This window comes from Phasianus colchicus, chromosome 31 (genome assembly GCF_987193195.1).
Source record: "Phasianus colchicus chromosome 31, bPhaCol1.hap1.1, whole genome shotgun sequence".
Classification (NCBI taxonomy): domain Eukaryota; kingdom Metazoa; phylum Chordata; class Aves; order Galliformes; family Phasianidae; genus Phasianus; species Phasianus colchicus.
Genome location: NC_143466.1, coordinates 2,822,615 through 2,843,475, shown reverse-complemented (window position 1 = coordinate 2,843,475; position 20,861 = coordinate 2,822,615). Strand labels below are relative to the sequence as shown.

The 20,861-nt window shown below is 55.6% G+C and overlaps 1 protein-coding gene across 1 annotated transcript in view; it reads left to right on the top strand.

Annotated features, from left to right (window-relative positions):
- The first annotated feature begins 338 nt into the window (after positions 1-338).
- PRR12 (proline rich 12) overlaps positions 339-20,861 on the top strand; it is a 73,167-nt gene continuing 52,644 nt past the window's right edge. The window contains 2 exon segments of the mRNA XM_090127548.1: positions 339-574; positions 14,184-14,296. Coding sequence (XP_089983674.1) covers positions 489-574; positions 14,184-14,296 — 199 coding nt within the window. The 5' untranslated portion in view covers positions 339-488.

The following is a 20,861-nucleotide window of genomic DNA, read 5'->3' as shown; positions in this document are numbered from 1 at the left end:
GAACGGAGACCGTAATCCCGCGGTGACAACGTACGAAGGATGGACCGGAAGTGTGCAGTAGCGGCCGGAAGTCTATCGGTGGCACCGTAGAAGAGAAGAACCGGATGTGTGTAAGGCGGACCGGAAGTCCCCCTGCGACACAGTAGAGGAGAAGAACCGGAAGTGCGGAGCAGCGACCGGAAGTTTCTCTGAGGCACAGAAGGAGAGAAAAAGCGGAAGTGTGGAGCAGCGACCGGAAGCCGGGCGGTGACACAGTAGGAGGGCCGGACCGGAAGTGAGGCGCGGCGCGCCGGAAGCCGCTCTCCGACGCAGTAGGAGGGGACCGGAAGAGCCGGCCGGAAGCGCGCCGAAGCCCCGCCCTCCCCCGCCGCCACCGCCTATCGCCGCCCCTCGGCGCGGGGCATTGTGGGAGGAAGCGGCGGAGCGCGGCCCGCGGCCAACATGGCGGCTCCGTGAGGCGGCCCCTCGCGGCCCGGCCCGGCCCCGCCATGGAGCGCAACTACGCGGCCGCCGGTTTCGGGGATCCGTTGGGCGCCGCCTCCGGGTGGGGCTACGAGCGGGGAGCCAAAGCCAGGTATAACGGCGGGGGGGGAGGGGAGGGGAGGGGCGGCGGCGGCGGCGCGGATGGCGGCGGGGGGGAGGAGGGGCGGGGGTCTGAGATTGGGGGGGGGCGGGGGTCGTGATGGGGGGGGAGGGGGATGGGGGGGCTGGGGGTGGGGGTCGGGGTTGGGGGAGGGGATTGGGGGGGTTGGGATTTGTGATGGGATTGGGGTGTGGGGGGGGATTTGGGGTCTGAGATTGGGGGGGGGTCGGGGGTCGGGATGGGGGTGGAGGGGGATTTGGGGGGCTGGGGGTGGGGGTCGGGATTGGGGGGATTGGGGGGGGCTGGGATTGGGGTTGGGGTCGGGATTTGTGATGGGATTGGGGTCTGGGGGGGATTTGGGGTCAGAGATTGGGGGGGGTGGGGGTCGTGAGGGGGGGGAGGGGGATTTGGGGGGCTGAGGGTCGGGGTCGGGATTGGGGGGGTATTCGGGGGGTTTGGGATTGGGGTTGGGGGCGGGATTTGCGCTGGGATTGGGGTCTGGGGGGGGATTTGGGGTCTGAGATTGGGGGGGGTGGGGGTCGTGTTGGGGGGGGGAGGGGGATGGGGGGCTGGGGGTGGGGGTCGGGATTGGGGGGGTTGGGGGGGGCTGGGATTGGGGTTGGGGTCGGGATTTGTGATGGGATTGGGGTCTGGGGGGGGGATTTGGGGTCTGAGATTTGGGGGGGGAGGGGGTCGGGATGGGGGGGCTGAGGGTGGGGGTCGGGATTTGGGGAAGGGATTGGGGGGGTCGGGATTGGGGTTGGGATTTGTGATGGGATTGGGGTTTGGGGGGGGATTTGGGGTCTGAGATTGGGGGGAGTGGGGGTCGTGTGGGGGGAGGGGGATTTGGGGGGCTGAGGGTGGGGGTCGGGATTGGGGGGGTATTCGGGGGGTTTGGGATTGGGGTTGGGGGCGGGATTTGCGATGGGATTGGAGTCTTGGGGGGGGGATTTGGGGGCTGAGATTTGGGGGGGTGGGGGTCGTGATGGGGGGGGAGGGGGATGGGGGGCTGAGGGTGGGGGTCGGGATTGGGGGGGGGATTGGGGGGGTCGGGATTGGGGTTGGGGTCGGGATTTGTGATGGGATTGGGGTCTTGGAGGGGAGATTGGGGGTCTGAGATTGGGGGGGGAGGGGGTTGGGATGGGGGGCTGAGGGTGGGGGTCGGGATTGGGGGAGGGGATGGGGGGGTCGGTATTGGGGTTGGGGTCGAGGTTTGCTCTGGGATTGGGGTCTTGGGGGGGGATTTGGGGTCTGAGTTTGGGGGGGGAGGGTTGGGATTGGGGGGGAGGAGGATTTGGGGGGGCTGAGGGTGGGGTTTGGGATTGGGGGGGTCGGGATTGGGGTTGGGGTCGGGATTTGTGATGGGATTGGGGTCTGGGGGGGGATTTGGGGTCTGAGATTGGGGGGGGAGGGGGTCGTGAGGGGGGGGAGGGGGATGGGGGGGCTGAGGGTGGGGGTCGGGATTGGGGAGGGGTTGGGGTGGGTGGGATTGGGGTTGGGGTCGGGATTTGTGATGGGATTGGGGTCTGGGGGGTGATTTTGGGGCTGAGATTTGGGGGGGTGGGGGTCGTGAGTGGGGGGAGGGGGATGGGGGGGCTGAGAGTGGGGGTGGGGGTTGGGAGAGGGGATTGGGGGGTGGGATTGGGGTTGGGGTCGGGATTTGTGATGGGATTGGGGTCTCGGGGGGGGGATTTGGGGTGTGAGATTGGGGGGGGCGTCAGGGGTCGGGATGGGGGGGCTGAGGATGGGAGTCGGGATTGGGGGAGGGGATTGGGGGGGTTGGGATTGAGGTTGGGATTTGTGATGGGATTGGGGTCTGGGGGGGGATTTGGGGTCTGAGATTGGGGGGAGTGGGGGTCGTGGGGGGGAGGGGGATATGGGGTGGGGGTGGGGGTCGGGATTGGGGGGAGGGATTTGGGGGGGTTTGGGATTGGGGTTGGGGTCGGGATTTGTGATGGGATTGGGGTCTTGGGGGGGGATTTGGGGTCTGAGATTGGGGGGGGTGGGGGTCGTGATGGGGGGGAGGGGGATTTGGGGGGCTGAGGGTGGGGGTCTCGGGGGGGGGGGTTGGGGGAGGCTGGGATTGGGGTTGGGGTTGGGATTTGCACTGGGATTGGGGTCTTGGGGGGGGGATTTGGGGGCTGAGATTTGGGGGGGTGGGGGTCGTGAGGGGGGGAGGGGGATGGGGGGCTGAGGGTGGGGGTCGGGATTGGGGGAAGGGATTGGGGGGGGGTGTGATTGGGGTTGGGGTCGGGATTTGTGATGGGATTGGGGTCTGGGGGGGGGATTTGGGGTCTAAGATTGGGGGGGTAGGGGGTCAGGATCAGGGTTGGGGGAGGGGATTGGGGGGGTGGGATTGGGAATGGGGTCAGGATTTGCAATGGGATTGGGGTCTTAGGGGGGGATTTGGGGTTTGAGTTTGGGGGGGAGGGGGATTTGGGGGGCTGAGGGTGGGGGTTGGGATTGGGGGTTGGGATTGGGGTTGGGGTCGGGATTTGTGATGGGATTGGGGTCTTGGGGGGGGATTTGGGGTCTGAGATTGGGGGGGAGGGGGTCGTGATGGGGGGGGAGGGGGATGGGGGGGCTGGGGGTGGGGGTCGGGATTTGGGGGAGGGATTTGGGGGGGTGGGATTGGGGTTGGGGGCGGGATTTGTGCTGGGATTGGGGTCTGGGGGGGGAATTTGGGGTGTGAGATTGGGGGGGGAGGGAGCTGAGGGTGGGGGTTGGGATTGGGGAAGGGGATTGGATTTGGGGGGTGGGATTGGGGTCTGGGGTCGGGATTGGGGTTTTGAGGTTGGGGGGGGGGGCTGGGATTGAGGGATGGGGGGGAGGGGATTGGAGGGGGGGGGGGTGGGATTGGGGTCTCTAAGGTTGGGGGGGGGTGTTGGGGTTGGGGTCGGGATTTGTGATGGGATTGGGGTTTGGGGGGGGATTTGGGGTCGGGATGTGGGGTGTGAGGTTGGTGGGTGGGATGGGGGGTGGGATTGGGATCGGGGGGGGATTGGAGGGGGGAGATTTAGGGTCTGAGATTGGGGTCTGGGGTCGGGATGTGGGGTGTGAGGTTGGGGGGGTGGGATGGGGGTTGGGATTGGGATCGGGGGGGGATTGGGGGGGGGGAGATTTAGGGTCTGAGATTGGGGTCTGGGGTCGGGATGTGGGGTGTGAGGTTGGGGGGGGGGATGGGGGGTGGGATTGGGATCTGTGGGGGGGACTTGGGGGGGAGATTTAGGGTCTGAGATTGAGGTCTGGGGTCGGGATTGGGGGTGTGAGGTTGGGGGTGGGATTGGGATCTGGGGGGGGATTGGGGCGGGAAGATTTAGGGTCTGAGATTGGGGTGTGGGGTCGGGATTGGGGGTGTGAGGTTGGGGGGTGGGATGGGGGGGTGGGATTGGGATCTGGGGGGGGACTTGGGGGATTTAGGGTCTGAGATTGGGGTCTGGGGTCGGGATTGGGGGTGTGAGGTTGGGGGGCTGGGATTGTGGGATTGGGGAGGTGTGGGGTGGGAGTGGGGTCAGGATTTGCGGTGGGATTGGGGTCTGGGGGGGATTAGGATTGTAGGGGCTGTGGTTTGGGGTTGGAGATTTGAGGTTGGAGATCAGGGATTTGGGGTCGGGATTTTGGGGGGGGGGCCAGGATGGGGGGGCGAATGGGGTTGGGGTCTTGGATTGGGGGTCTGAGATGGGAGATGGGATTGGGGGTCGGGATTGGGGTTGGGATTTGGGGGGGGATTGGGGTGTGGGGTGGGATTGGGGGTCAGAATTGGGGTGGGGGTTTAGGATTTGGGGTTGGGGTGGGGGGTTGGGTTTGGGATTGGGGGGGGGCTCGGGATTTGGGGTGGGATTGAGGGGATTGGCGTTGGGGTCAGGATTGGGGGTGGGGGTTGGGATTTGGGGTTGGGGTGGGGGATTGGGGGGGTTTGGGGTGGGGTTGGGGAGAGGTTTGGGATCGGGGTTAGGATTGGAGGTGTGAGGTTGGGGTTGGGGGTCGGGATTTGGGGTGGGATTGGGGTTTGGGATGAGACTGGGGTCTGGGGGGGGATTTGGGGTCTGAGATCAGGGGTGTGGGGTTGGAGTTGGGGGTTTGAGGTGGGAGAGCTGGGATTTGGGGTCAGGATTGGGATGTGGGGTTGGTATGGGATTGGGTTGGGGGTTTGGGGTGGGATTGGGAGAAATCTGGGATTGGGGTCGGGATTGGAGGTGTGAGGTTGGGGTTGTGGGTTGGGATTTGGGGTGGAGTTGGGGCTCAGGATGAGATTGGGGTCTGGGGGGGGGGTTGGGGTCTGAGATTTGGGGTTGGGATTTAGGTTGGGGGTTGGGAATGGGGTTTTGGGATTAGGATTTGGGTGGAGACTGGAATTGGGGTCTGGGATTGGGATTTGGAGTCAGGGGTTGGGGATTTGGGATTGGGATTTGGGGTTGGGGTTTGGGGGGTTGGGGGTCTGGGATTGGGATTTGGGGTTGGGGTTTGGGGGTTGGGGAGCTGGGATTGGGGTTTGGGGGTTGGGGGTTTGGGATTTGGGGTTGGGGGTTGGGGGTCTGGGATTGGGATTTGGGGTTGGGGTTTTGGGGTCTGGGATTGGGATTTGGAGTCAGGGGTTGGGGATTTGGGATTGGGATTTGGGGTTGGGGTTTGGGGGGTGGGGGTCTGGGATTGGGATTTGGGGTTTGGGGGGTTGGGGATCTGGGATTGGGATTTGGGGTTGGGGGTTTGGGATTGGGATTTGGGGTTGGGGTTTTGGGGTCTGGGATTGGGATTTGGGGTTGGGGTTTGGGGTGGGGTTCTGGGATCTTGCATTAAGGGTTGGGAGTCAGGATTGGGGTTTGGGGTGGGGTTTGGGATCAGGGATTTGTGATGTGAGATTTGTGATCTGGGAATTAGGGTCTGGGATTTGGGGTCTGAGATTTGGGGTTTGGGATTGGAGCTTAAGGTTTGGGAGGTTTGAGTTTGGGATTCAGGGATTGGGGTAAGGATGTGGAATTGGGGTTTGGGGGTCGGATTGAGGATTGGGGTTGGGGTAGGGATTTGGGATTGGGTTTGGGGTTGGGATCTGGGGTGGGATTTGGGGTTGAGATTTGGGGTTGGGATTGGTTTTGGGGTGAGGATTTAGGGTTGGGAACAGGGTTGGGATTAGGATCAGGTTTGGGGGGTTTAGATCTTAGTCTATGGGGTTTTGGGGTGTAGGAGTTTAGGGTACGGAGTTTTGGGGTGTTCAGATCGCAGTAATGGGGTTTAGTAGTTTTGGGGTTTAGTAGTTTTGGGGTGCAGAGTTTTGGGGTGTTCAAGTTTCAGGGTATGGGGTGATGGGGCGTAGAATTTTTGGGGTGCAGAGTTTTTGGGGTGTTCAGGTTTGGGTGTACGGGGGTAATGGGGTGCAGAGTTTTGGGGTGTAGCAGATTTGGGGTGTTGAGGTCTTGATGTATAGGGGTAATGGGGTATGGGGTTTTTGGGGTGTAGGGTTTGGGGGTGTTGAGTTTTGGGGTGCAGACTTTTGGGGTATCCACATCTTGGTGTACGGTGCAATGGGGTTTAGGAGTTTTGGGGTGCAGAGTTTTGGGGTATGGGGTGATGGAGTGATGGGGTGTAGGGTTTTTGGGGTGTAGGGTTTGGGGGTGTTGAGTTTTGGGGTGCAGAGTTTTGGGGTATCCACATCTTGTTGTACAGTGCATTGGGGTTTAGGAGTTTTGGGGTGCAGAGTTTTGGGGTATGGGGTGATGGGGTGTAGGGTTTTGGGGGTGTAGGGTTTGGGGGTGTTGAGTTTTGGGGTGCAGAGTTTTGGGGTATCCACATCTTGGTGTACGGTGCAATGGGGTTTAGGAGTTTTGGGGTGCAGAGTTTTGGGATATGGGGTGATGGGGTGATGGGGTGTAGGGTTTTTGGGGTGTAGGGTTTGGGGGTGTCGAGTTTTGGGGTGCAGAGTTTTGGGGTATCCACATCTTGGTGTACGGTGCAATGGGGTTTAGGAGTTTTGGGGTGCAGAGTTTTGGGGTATGGGGTGATGGGGTGATGGGGTGTAGGGTTTTTGGGGTGTAGGGTTTGGGGGTGTTGAGTTTTGGGGTGCAGAGTTTTGGGGTATCCACATCTTGGTGTATGGTGCAATGGGGTTTAGGAGTTTTGGGGTGCAGAGTTTTGGGGTATGGGGTGATGGGGTGATGGGGTGTAGGGTTTTTGGGGTGTAGGGTTTGGGGGTGTTGAGTTTTGGGGTGCAGAGTTTTGGGGTATCCACATCTTGGTGTACGGTGTAATGGGGTTTAGGAGTTTTGGGGTGCAGAGTTTTGGGGTATGGGGTGATGGGGTGATGGGGTGTAGGGTTTTTGGGGTGTAGGGTTTGGGGGTGTTGAGTTTTGGGGTGCAGAGTTTTGGGGTATCCACATCTTGTTGTACGGTGCATTGGGGTTTAGGAGTTTTGGGGTGCAGAGTTTTGGGGTATGGGGTGATGGGGTGTAGGGTTTTGGGGGTGTAGGGTTTGGCGGTGTTGAGTTTTGGGGTGCAGAGTTTTGGGGTATCCACATCTTGGTGTACGGTGCAATGGGGTTTAGGGGTGCAGAGTTTTGGGGTATGGGGTGATGGGGTGCAGGGTTTTGGGGGCACAGAGTTTTGGGGTGTAGGATTTTTGGGGTGTCGAGTTTTGGGGCGCTCAGATCTCGGAGTGTGGGGTGATGGGGTGTAGGATTTTGGGGGTGTAGCAGTTTTTAGGTGCAGAGTTTTGGGGTGTTCAGCTCGTGATGTATGGGGTGATGGGGTGTAGGATTTTGGGGTGTAGCAGTGCTGTTTTGGGGTGTTTGGGGTTTTTTGAGTCCCGATCGAGGTGGTTTTGGGGTATTTTGGGGTGTTTTGGGTCCCCATCGAGGTGATTTTGGGATATTTGAGGGCATTTTAGGATGTTTTTGGTAGCAGTGAGGTGGTTTGGGGGGTATTTTGGGTTCCTAAAATGATTTTGGGGTATTTTGGGATTGTAGTTGAGATGGTATTCGGGGATTTTGGGGTATTTTGAGATGATTTTGGGATCGTTTTGTTTGTTGATGTGATTTGGGGGAGGCTTTGGGGTGTTGTTGAGGTGGTTTTGGAGTCTTTTGGGGTAAATATGGGGCAGTTTGGGGTGTTCTGGGGTAATATGGGGCAGTTTGGGGTGTTTTGGGGTAAGGTGGGGCAGTTTGGGGTGCATTTGGGGCAATGTGGGGCACTTTGGGGTATTTTGGGGGTGATATGAGGTGATTTGGGGTGTTGGTGGGGTAATAGGAGGCAGTTTGGGGTGTTTTGGGGGCAATAGGGGGCAGTTTGGGGGCAAATATGGGGCAGTTTGGGGTATTTTGGGGGTGATATGAGATACTTTGGAGTGTTTTGAGGTGCTTGTGGGGCAGTTTGGGGTATTTAGGGGTAATTTTTGGGGTTATATGGTGTAATTTGGGATGTTGGTGGGGTCATAGGAGGCAGTTTGGGGTGTTTTGGGGGCAATAGGAGGCAGTTTGGGGGCAAATATGGGGCAGTTTGGGGTATTTTGGGGGTGATGTGAGGTAATTTGGGGTGATTTGTGGCATTATAAGGCAATTTGGGGGTGTGTTGGGGGCAATATGGGGCAGTTTGGGGTATTTTGGGGGTGATATGAGATACTTTGGGGTGTTTTGGGGTAATGTGGGGCAGTTTGGGGTGTATTTGGGGCAATATAAGGCAATTTGGGGGTGTTTTGGGGGCAATCTGGGGCAGTTTGGGGTGTTTTGGATTGTTTTGAGGTGCTTGTGGGGCAGTTTGGGGTATTTTGGGGGTGATATGAGGTGATTTGGGGTGTTGGTGGGGTCATAGGAGGCAGTTTGGGGTGTTTTGGGGGCAATAGGGGCAATTTGGTGGCAAATATGGGGTAATTTAGGGTGTTTTGGGGTTGTTTTGGGGTCGTGGGTTGTTATTGGGGTGCATTGGGGGCAATTTGAGGTGTTTTGGGGGATACTTTGGGTTGTCTCAGGGTGTTTTGGGGGTATTATGGGTGAATCTGAGGTGTTTTAGGGGTAATGTGGGTCAGTTTGGGGCATTTTGGGGGTGGCGTGATTGGATTTGGGGTGTTGGGGGTCCTATGGGTTCATTTGGGGCGTTTTGGGGGGTGTTTTGGGGGCAATAGGTGTGAATTTGGGGTGTTTTGGGGGAAACATGGGATCATTTTCTGTGTTTTTGGGGTGTTATGGGGTGTTTTTTAGGGTACCGAGTGTGTTTTTGGGGTGTTTTTGGGGTGTCTTTAGGATTGATGGTTGAATTTTGGGTGAATTTGGGGTGTTTTTGGGGCTACGCCGTGTGAATTTGGGGTATTTTGGGAGCATTTTTTGGGTACTGGGGGTGAATTTGGGGTGTTTTGGGGGTATTATTGGGGTACTGGGGGTGAATTTGGGTTGTTTGGGGGGAAACATGGGACCATTTTGTATGGTTTTGGGGTGTTATAGGGCGTTTTTAGGGTATCAAGTGTGTTTTGGGGTGTTTTTAGGATACCGTGTGCGTATTGGGGTGTTTTTGGGGTGTTTTTGGGGTGTTCTGGGGGTGCAGTGGTTGAATTTTGGGTGAATTTGGGGTGTTTTGGGGCTACGCCGTGTGAATTTGGGGTGTTTGGGGAGCATTTTTTGGGTACTGGGTGTGAATTTGGGGTGTTTTGGGGGTATTTTTGGGGTACTGGGGGTGAATTTGGGGTGTTTTGGGGGAAAGATGGGATCATTTTCTATGCTTTTGTGGTGTTATGGGGTGTTTTTTAGGGCACCAAGTGTGTTTTTGGGGTGTTTTTAGGATACCGTGTGCGTTTTGTGGGATGTTTTGGGGACGTTTTGGGGTGTTCTGGGGGTGCAGTGGTTGAATTTTGGGTGAATTTGGGGTGTTTTGGGGCTACGCCCTGTGAATTTGGGGTGTTTGGGGAGCATTTTTTGGGTACTGGGTGTGAATTTGGGGTGTTTTGGGGGTATTTTTGGGGTACTGGGGGTGAATTTGGGGTGTTTTGGGGGAAAGATGGGACCATTTTCTATGGTTTTGGGGTGTTATGGGGTGTTTTTAGGGTATCAAGTGTGTTTTGGGGGTGTTTTTGGGGTGTTTTTAGGATACCGCGTGTGTATGGGGGTGTTTTGGGGTGTTCTGGGAGTGCAGTGGTTGAATTTTGGGTGACTTTGGGGTGTTTTGGGGCTACGCCGTGTGAATTTGGGGTGTTTGGGGAGCATTTTTTGGGTATTGGGGGTGAATTTGGGGTGTTTTGGGGGAAACATGGGATCATTTTCTGTGTTTTTGGGGTGTTATGGGGTGTTTTTTAGGGTACCGAGTGTGTTTTTGGGGTGTCTTTAGGATTGATGGTTGAATTTTGGGTGAATTTGGGGTGTTTTGGGGTGTCTTTAGGATTGATGGTTGAATTTTGGGTGAATTTGGGGTGTTTGGGGAGCATTTTTGCATATTGGGGTGAATTTGTGGTGTTTTGGGGGTATTTTTGGGGTACTGGGGGTGAATTTGGGGTGTTTTGGGGGAAACATGGGACTATTTTGTATGGTTTTGGGGTGTTATGGGGTGTTTTTAGGGTATCAAGTGTGTTTTGGGGGTGTTTTTGGGGTGTTTTTAGGATACCGCGTGTGTATGGGGGTGTTTTGGGGTGTTCTGGGGGTGCAGTGGTTGAATTTTGGGTGAATTTGGGGTGTTTTGGGGCTACGCCGTGTGAATTTGGGGTGTTTGGGGAGCATTTTTGGGGTATTGGGGGTGAATTTGGGGTGTTTTGGGGGTATTATTGGGGTACTGGGGGTGAATTTGGGGTGTTTTGGGGGAAAGATGGGACCATTTTCTATGGTTTTGGGGTGTTATGGGGTGTTTTTAGGGTATCAAGTGTGTTTTGGGGGTGTTTTTGGGGTGTTTTTAGGATACCGCGTGTGTATGGGGGTGTTTTGGGGTGTTCTGGGAGTGCAGTGGTTGAATTTTGGGTGACTTTGGGGTGTTTTGGGGCTACGCCGTGTGAATTTGGGGTGTTTGGGGAGCATTTTTGGGTACTGGGGGTGAATTTGGGGTGTTTTGGGGGTATTTTTGGGGAACTGGGGGTGAATTTGGGGTGTTTTGGGGGAAACATGGGACCTTTTTCTATGGTTTTGGGGTGTTATGGGGTGTTTTTAGGGTATCAAGTGTGTTTTGGGGGTGTTTTGGGGGTGTTTTTAGGATACCGCGTGTGTATGGGGGTGTTTTGGGGTTTTCTGGGGGTGCAGTGGTTGAATTTTGGGTGAATTTGGGGTGTTTTGGGGCTACGCCGTGTGAATTTGGGGTGTTTGGGGAGCATTTTTTGGGTAGTGGGGGTGAATTTGGGGTGTTTTGGGGGTATTTTGGGGGTACTGGGGGCAAATTTGGGGTGTTTTGGGGGTATTTTTGGGGAACTGGGGGTGAATTTGCGGTGTTTTGGGTCGTTCTGGGATGTTTTTGGGGTGCTGTGTGTGAATTCGGGGTGTTTTGTGGTGTTCTTGGGGTGTTTGGGGGGCACTTCTGGGGAACTGCGAATGAATTTGGGGTGTTTTGGGGTGTTTTTGGGGCTGGTTTTGAGTGTTTCACGGGTGCGCTGAACTTGGAGCATTTTGGGGCGTTTTGTGGCATTTTGGGATTTTTTTTTGGGGTGCTATATGTGAATTCAAGGTGTTTTTGAGGTGTTTTGGGAGCATTTCTGGTGTTTGGGGGAAGAATTGGGGGTGTTTTTGGGGTGTTTCTGGTGTAATAGGGAAGAATTTGGGGTATTTTGGGGGTGTTTCTGAGTGTTTTGGGGTTACCCTGTGAATTTGTAGCGTTTTGGGGAGTTTTGGGGTATTTTGGGGCTGTTTGGTGCATTCTGGATTGTTTTTGGGGTGTTTTGTGGTGTTCTTGGGGTGTTTTGGGGGCGTTTTTGGGGTATTATGAGTGAACATGGGGTGTTTTGGGGTGTTTTGGGGGGAACGCTGGGTGAGTTTGGTGTTTTGTGGCACTTTGGGGTGTTTTGGGGGTGTTGTGTGTAAACTTAGGAGTGTTTTGGGGTGTTTTTAGGCTGTTTTGGGGTGGCTTTGGGGCAGTAGGTGTGAATTTGTGGTGTTTTCTGGTGGCCTTGTGGTGGTTTTGGGGTGTTTCAAGGTGGTTTTGGGGTGTTCTGGTGTGTTTTGGGGGCAATTAGGGGTGTTCTGGGGGTGTTCTAAGGTGTTTTTGGGGTACTCTGTGAATTTGGGGTGTTTTTGAGGTGTTTTTGTGGTGTTTGGGGTGTTTTTGGGGTGTTTCAGGGCGCTTTGGGGGTGTTTTGGGGTGTTTTTAGGCATTTTTGGGTGGCTTGGGGGCAGTAGGTGTGAATTTGTGGTGTTTTCTGGTGGCCTTGTGGTGTTTTTGGGGTGTTCCAAGGTGTTTTTGGGGTGTTTTGGGGGTGATCAGGGTAAATTTGGGGTGTTTTGGGGGCATTTTGGGGTGTTCTGGGGGTGTTCTAAGGTGTTTTTGGGGTACTCTGTGAATTTGGGGTGTTTTGAGGGTGTTCTGGGATGTTTTTGGGGTGTTTTTGGGGTGTTTTTGGGGTGTTTCGGGGGCGCTTTGGGGGTGTTTTTAGGATGTTTTGGGGTGGCTTTGGGGCTGTAGGTGTGAATTTGTGGTGTTTTCTGGTGGCCTTGTGGTGTTTTTGGGGTGTTTCAAGGTGTTTTTGGGGTGTTTTGGGGGCAATTTGGGGTGTGTGGGGGTGTTCTAAGGTGTTTTTGGGGTACTCTGTGAATTTGGGATGTTTCTGAGGTGTTTTTTGGGATGTTTTTGGGGTGTATTGGGGATGTTGTGAAGTGGTATTGGGGTTTTAGGTCTGAATTCCTGTTGTTTTGTGTTGGCTTCGTCGTGTTTTGGGGTATTTTGGCGTGTTTTAAGGTGTTTTGAGAATTTTTTGTGTTTTTTGGGGTAATCTGGGTGAATTTGGGGTGTTTTGGGTTGATTTGGGGGTATTTTGGGGGCTACTCCGTGTGAATTTGGCTGTTTTGTGGTGATTTGGGGTCTGTTGGGGTGGTTTTGTGGTGTTCTGGGCTGTTTCAAGGTGTTTTTGGGGTGCCTTGTGGCGTTTTGGGGTGTTTGGGGATGTTTTGGGGTGTTTCTTGGGGTACTCTGGGTGAATTTGTGGTGTTTTGGGGGTATTTTGGTGGCATTTTGGAGCTATTCTGGAGTCTTTTGGGGGGCACTTTGGGGTATTTTATGGTATTCTTCAGTGTTTTTGGGGTGTTTTGTGGTGTTTTGGCTGAATTTGGGGTGTTTTGGGTTGGTTTTGGGGTGTTGTTGGGGTAGTTTGTGAATTCGGGGTGTTTTGTGGTGATTTGAGGCGTTATGGGGTGTTTTAAAGGGTTTTTTAGGAGGGTTTTGTGGTGTTTTTTAGGCTACCCAGTGTGAATTCAGGGTGTTTTTGGGGTACTATGTTTGAATGCGGGGTGTTTTAAGGTGTTTTTGGGGTGTTTTAAGGTGTTTTGGGCTGTTTGGGGGTGTCCTAAAGTGTTTTGGGGGTGTTTTTGGGGTACTAGATGTGATTTTTGGGTGTTTTGGGGTGGTTTTGGGGTGTTTTGGGGGTGTTTTAAGGTGTTTTGGGGTGTTTTGGGGCATTTTGGGGGTGCTTGGGAATGTTTTGGGGTGTTTTGGGGGCATTTTAGGGTCTTTGGGGTTGTTCTAAGATGTTTTAGGGGCATTTTGGGGGTACTGTGCCTGGATTTGGGACGTTTTGTGGTGTTTTGGGGTGATTTTGTGGTGTTTGAAGGGCATTTTGGGGTGCTTGGGAATGTTTTGGGGTGTTTTGGGGGTGTTTTTGGGGCATTTTGGGGTCTTTGGGGTTGTTCTAAGGTGTTTTAGGGGTATTTTGGAGGCATTGTGCATGAATTTGGGACATCTTGTGGTGTTTTGGGGTGATTTTGGGGTTTTTGGGGTGTTTTGGGGGTGTTTTGGGGGCATTTTGGGGTCCTTGGGTTTGTTCTAAGGTGTTTTAGGGGTATTTTGGAGGCACTGTGCGTGGATTTGGGACGTTTTGTGGTGTTTTGGGGTGATTTTGGGGTGTTTGGGGGGCATTTTGGGGGTGCTTGGGAATGTTTTGGGGTGTTTTGGGGGCATTTTAGGGTCTTTGGGGTTGTTCTAAGGTGTTTTAGGGGTATTTTGGGGGCACTGTGCGTGGATTTGGGACGTTTTGTGGTGATTTTGGGGTGTTTTGTGGGCATTTTGGGGTCTTTGGGGTTGTTCTAAGGTGTTTTAGGGGTATTTTGGAGGCATTGTGCGTGAATTTGGGACATTTTGTGGTGTTTTGGGGTGATTTTGGGGTTTTTGGGGTGTTTTTGGGGCATTTTGGGGTCCTTGGGTTTGTTCTAAGGTGTTTTAGGGGTATTTTGGAGGCACTGTGCGTGAATTTGGGACATTTTGTGGTGTTTTGGGGTGATTTTGGGGCTTTTGGGGTGTTTTTGGGGCATTTTGGGGTCCTTGGGTTTGTTCTAAGGTGTTTTAGGGGTATTTTGGAGGCACTGTGCGTGGATTTGGGACGTTTTGTGGTGTTTTGGGGCGATTTTGTGGGAACTAGGTGTGAATTTGGGGTGTTTGGGGGATATTTGGGGTGTTGTGGGGCCGTTTTGGGGCCGTTTTGTGACGCTTTGTCCCTCTGTTGTCCCAGTTTGGTGTATGGGGGATCCCGGGGGTCGCACCCCGACCCCGACCTGCTGCACCGGCAGCCCTACGCCGCCCCACACCCGCTGCAGGGCTATGCAGCCAACCACCACCCCGCAGGTACCGACCCGTCCCCGTGTCCCCATTGACCCCAATGTCCCCATATCCCCATTAATCCCATATCCCCGTGTCCCCATTGACCCCAATGTCCCCATATCCCCATTAATCCCATGTCCCCGTGTCCCCATTATCCCCCATGTCCCCGTGTCCCCATGTCTCCATACCCCATTGACCCCAATGTCCCCATGTCCCATTGACCCTGCATCCCCATGTCCCCATATCCCCATGTCCCATTGGTTCCAGTGTCCCCATGTCCCCATTGACCCCAATGTCCCCATATCCCCATTGACCCCATGTCCCCATTGACCCCAATGTCCCCATGTCCCCATTGACCCCATGTCCCCATTGACCCCATGTCCCCATTGACCCCAATGTCCCCATGTCCCCGTATCCCCATGTCCCCGTTGACCCCATGTCCCATTGGTTCCAGTGTCCCCATATCCCCATTGATCCCAGTGTCCCCATATTCCCATCTCCCCATTGACCCCAATGTCCCCATGTCCCCATATCCCCATGTCCCATTGGTTCCAGTGTCCCCATATCCCCATTGACCCCAATGTCCCCATGTCCCACTGACCCCACATCCCCATGTCCCCATATCCGCATGTCCCATTGGTTCCAGTGTCCCCATATCCCCATTGATCCCAGTGTCCCCATATTCCCATCTCCCCATTGACCCCAATGTCCCCATGTCCCCATATCCCCATGTCCCATTGGTTCCAGTGTCCCCATGTCCCCATTGACCCCAATGTCCCCATGTCCCCATTGACCCCATGTCCCCATTGACCCCATGTCCCATTGGTTCCAGTGTCCCCATATCCCCATTGACCCCAATGTCCCCATGTCCCATTGACCCCAATGTCCCCATGTCCCCGTGTCCCATTGACCTTGCATCCCCATGTCCCCATATCCCTATGTCCCATTGGTCCCAGTGTCCCCATATCCCCATTGACCCCAATGTCCCCATATCCCCATTAATCCCGTGTCCCCGTGTCCCCATTGACCCCAATGTCCCCATATCCCCATTAATCCCATGTCCCCGTGTCCCCATTATCCCCCATGTCCCCGTGTCCCCATGTCTCCATACCCCATTGACCCCAATGTCCCCATGTCCCATTGACCCTGCATCCCCATGTCCCCATATCCCCATGTCCCATTGGTTCCAGTGTCCCCATGTCCCCATTGACCCCAATGTCCACATATCCCCATTGACCCCATGTCCCCATTGACCCCAATGTCCCCATGTCCCCATTGACCCCATGTCCCCATTGACCCCAATGTCCCCATGTCCCCATTGACCCCATGTCCCCATTGACCCCATGTCCCCATTGACCCCAATGTCCCCATGTCCCCGTATCCCCATGTCCCCGTTGACCCCATGTCCCATTGGTTCCAGTGTCCCCATATCCCCATTGATCCCAGTGTCCCCATATTCCCATCTCCCCATTGACCCCAATGTCCCCATGTCCCCATATCCCCATGTCCCATTGGTCCCAGTGTCCCCATGTCCCCATTGACCCCAATGTCCCCATGTCCCATTGACCCCACATCCCCATGTCCCCGTATCCCCATGTCCCATTGGTCCCAGTGTCCCCATATCCACATTGACCCCAATGTCCCCATGTCCCCATGTCCCATTGACCCCATATCCCCATGTCCCCATATCCCCATATCCCCATTGACCCCAATGTCCCCATGTCCCCATTAATCCCATGTCCCCGTGTCCCCATTGACCCCAATATCCCCATATCCCCATTAATCCCATGTCCCCGTGTCCCCATTGACCCCAATGTCCCCATATCCCCATTAATCCCATGTCCCCGTGTCCCCATTGACCCCAATGTCCCCATATCCCCATTAATCCCGTGTCCCCGTGTCCCCATTATCCCCCATGTCCCCGTGTCCCCATGTCTCCATACCCCATTGACCCCAATGTCCCCATGTCCCATTGACCCTGCATCCCCATGTCCCCATATCCCCATGTCCCATTGGTTCCAGTGTCCCCATGTCCCCATTGACCCCAATGTCCCCATGTCCCCATTGACCCCATGTCCCCATTGACCCCATGTCCCATTGGTTCCAGTGTCCCCATATCCCCATTGACCCCAATGTCCCCATGTCCCATTGACCCCAATGTCCCCATGTCCCCGTGTCCCATTGACCTTGCATCCCCATGTCCCCATATCCCTATGTCCCATTGGTCCCAGTGTCCCCATATCCCCATTGATCCCAGTGTCCCCATGTCCCCATTAATCCCATGTCCCCGTGTCCCCATTGACCCCAATGTCCCCATATCCCCATTAATCCCATATCCCCGTGTCCCCATTGACCCCAATGTCCCCATATCCCCATTAATCCCGTGTCCCCGTGTCCCCATTGACCCCAATGTCCCCATATCCCCATTAATCCCGTGTCCCCGTGTCCCCATTGACCCCAATGTCCCCATATCCCCATTAATCCCATATCCCCGTGTCCCCATTGACCCCAATGTCCCCAGATCCCCATTAATCCCGTGTCGCCGTGTCCCCATTGACCCCAATGTCCCCATATCCCCATTAATCCCGTGTCCCCGTGTCCCCATTGACCCCAATGTCCCCATATCCCCATTAATCCCGTGTCCCCATTGACCCCAATGTCCCCATATCCCCATTAATCCCGTGTCCCCGTGTCCCCACTGACCCCAATGTCCCCATATCCCCATTAATCCCGTGTCCCTGTGTCCCCACTGACCCCAATGTCCCCATATCCCCATTAATCCCGTGTCCCCGTGTCCCCATTGACCCCAATGTCCCCATATCCCCATTAATCCTGTGTCCCCGTGTCCCCATTGACCCCAATGTCCCCATATCCCCATTAATCCCGTGTCCCCGTGTCCCCATTAACCCCAATGTCCCCATGTCCCCATGTCTCCATACCCCATTGATCCGAATGTCCCCATGTCCCCATGTCCCATTGACCCCGCATCCCCATGACCCCATATCCCCATGTCCCATTGGTCCCAGTGTCCCCATATCCCCATTGATCCCCTGTCCCCATATCCCCATGTCCCATTGGTCCCAATGTCCCCATGTCCCATTGACCCCATATCCCCATGTCCCATTGGTTCCAGTGTCCCCATATCCCCATTGACCCCAATGTCCCCATGTCCCATTGACCCCACATCCCCATGTCCCCATTAACCCCATGTCCCATTGGTTCCAGTGTCCCCATGTCCCCACTGACCCCAATGTCCCCATGTCCCCGTGTCCCATTGACCTTGCATCCCCATGTCCCCATATCCCTATGTCCCATTGGTCCCAGTGTCCCCATATCCACATTGACCCCAATGTCCCCATGTCCCCATGTCCCATTGACCCCACATCCCCATGTCCCCGTATCCCCATGTCCCATTGGTCCCAGTGTCCCCATGTCCCCATTGACCCGCATGTCCTCACATTCCCATCTCCCCATTGACCCCAATGTCCCCATGTCCCCATTAATCCCATGTCCCCGTGTCCCCATTGACCCCAATGTCCCCATATCCCCATTAATCCCATGTCCCCGTGTCCCCATTGACCCCAATGTCCCCATATCCCCATTAATCCCGTGTCCCCGTGTCCCCATTGACCCCAATGTCCCCATATCCCCATTAATCCCATGTCCCCGTGTCCCCATTGACCCCAATGTCCCCATATCCCCATTAATCCCATATCCCCGTGTCCCCATTATCCCCCATGTCCCCGTGTCCCCATGTCTCCATACCCCATTGACCCCAATGTCCCCATGTCCCATTGACCCTGCATCCCCATGTCCCCATATCCCCATGTCCCATTGGTTCCAGTGTCCCCATGTCCCCATTGACCCCAATGTCCCCATATCCCCATTGACCCCATGTCCCCATTGACCCCAATGTCCCCATGTCCCCATTGACCCCATGTCCCCATTGACCCCAATGTCCCCATGTCCCCGTATCCCCATGTCCCCGTTGACCCCATGTCCCATTGGTTCCAGTGTCCCCATATCCCCATTGATCCCAGTGTCCCCATATTCCCATCTTCCCATTGACCCCGCATCCCCATGTCCCCATATCCCCATGTCCCATTGGTCCCAGTGTCCCCATGTCCCCATTGACCCCAATGTCCCCATGTCCCATTGACCCCACATCCCCATGTCCCCGTATCCCCATGTCCCATTGGTCCCAGTGTCCCCATATCCACATTGACCCCAATGTCCCCATGTCCCCATGTCCCATTGACCCCATATCCCCATGTCCCCATATCCCCATTGGTCCCAGTGTCCCCATGTCCCCATTGACCCCAATGTCCCCATGTCCCATTGACCCCAATGTCCCCATGTCCCCGTGTCCCATTGACCTTGCATCCCCATGTCCCCATATCCCTATGTCCCATTGGTCCCAGTGTCCCCATATCCCCATTGATCCCAGTGTCCCCATATTCCCATCTCCCCATTGACCCCAATGTCCCCATATCCCCATTAATCCCGTGTCCCCGTGTCCCCATTGACCCCAATGTCCCCATATCCCCATTAATCCCGTGTCCCCGTGTCCCCATTGACCCCAATGTCCCCATATCCCCATTAATCCCATATCCCCGTGTCCCCATTGACCCCAATGTCCCCATATCCCCATTAATCCCGTGTCCCCGTGTCCCCATTGACCCCAATGTCCCCATATCCCCATTAATCCCGTGTCCCCGTGTCCCCATTGACCCCAATGTCCCCATGTCCCCATTAATCCCGTGTCCCTGTGTCCCCATTATCCCCCATGTCCCCGTGTCCCCATGTCTCCATACCCCATTGACCCCAATGTCCCCATGTCCCATTGACCCTGCATCCCCATGTCCCCATATCCCCATTGATCCCAGTGCCCCCATATTCCCATCTTCCCATTGACCCCGCATCCCCATGTCCCCATATCCCCATGTCCCATTGGTCCCAGTGTCCCCATGTCCCCATTGACCCCAATGTCCCCATGTCCCATTGACCCCACATCCCCATGTCCCCGTATCCCCATGTCCCATTGGTCCCAGTGTCCCCATATCCACATTGACCCCAATGTCCCCATGTCCCATTGACCCCATATCCCCATGTCCCCATATCCCCATTGGTCCCAGTGTCCCCATGTCCCCATTGACCCCAATGTCCCCATGTCCCATTGACCCCAATGTCCCCATGTCCCCGTGTCCCATTGACCTTGCATCCCCATGTCCCCATATCCCTATGTCCCATTGGTCCCAGTGTCCCCATATCCCCATTGATCCCAGTGTCCCCATATCCCCATTGATCCCAGTGTCCCCATATTCCCATCTCCCCATTGACCCCAATGTCCCCATATCCCCATTAATCCCGTGTCCCCGTGTCCCCATTGACCCCAATGTCCCCATATCCCCATTAATCCCATATCCCCGTGTCCCCATTGACCCCAATGTCCCCATATCCCCATTAATCCCATGTCCCCGTGTCCCCATTATCCCCCATGTCCCCGTGTCCCCATGTCTCCATACCCCATTGACCCCAATGTCCCCATGTCCCATTGACCCTGCATCCCCATGTCCCCATATCCCCATGTCCCATTGGTTCCAGTGTCCCCATGTCCCCATTGACCCCAATGTCCACATATCCCCATTGACCCCATGTCCCCATTGACCCCAATGTCCCCATGTCCCCATTGACCCCATGTCCCCATTGACCCCAATGTCCCCATGTCCCCATTGACCCCATGTCCCCATTGACCCCATGTCCCCATTGACCCCAATGTCCCCATGTCCCCGTATCCCCATGTCCCCGTTGACCCCATGTCCCATTGGTTCCAGTGTCCCCATATCCCCATTGATCCCAGTGTCCCCATATTCCCATCTCCCCATTGACCCCAATGTCCCCATGTCCCCATATCCCCATGTCCCATTGGTCCCAGTGTCCCCATGTCCCCATTGACCCCAATGTCCCCATGTCCCATTGACCCCACATCCCCATGTCCCCGTATCCCCATGTCCCATTGGTCCCAGTGTCCCCATATCCACATTGACCCCAATGTCCCCATGTCCCCATGTCCCATTGACCCCATATCCCCATGTCCCCATATCCCCATATCCCCATTGACCCCAATGTCCCCATGTCCCCATTAATCCCATGTCCCCGTGTCCCCATTGACCCCAATATCCCCATATCCCCATTAATCCCATGTCCCCGTGTCCCCATTGACCCCAATGTCCCCATATCCCCATTAATCCCATGTCCCCGTGTCCCCATTGACCCCAATGTCCCCATATCCCCATTAATCCCGTGTCCCCGTGTCCCCATTATCCCCCATGTCCCCGTGTCCCCATGTCTCCATACCCCATTGACCCCAATGTCCCCATGTCCCATTGACCCTGCATCCCCATGTCCCCATATCCCCATGTCCCATTGGTTCCAGTGTCCCCATGTCCCCATTGACCCCAATGTCCCCATGTCCCCATTGACCCCATGTCCCCATTGACCCCATGTCCCATTGGTTCCAGTGTCCCCATATCCCCATTGACCCCAATGTCCCCATGTCCCATTGACCCCAATGTCCCCATGTCCCCGT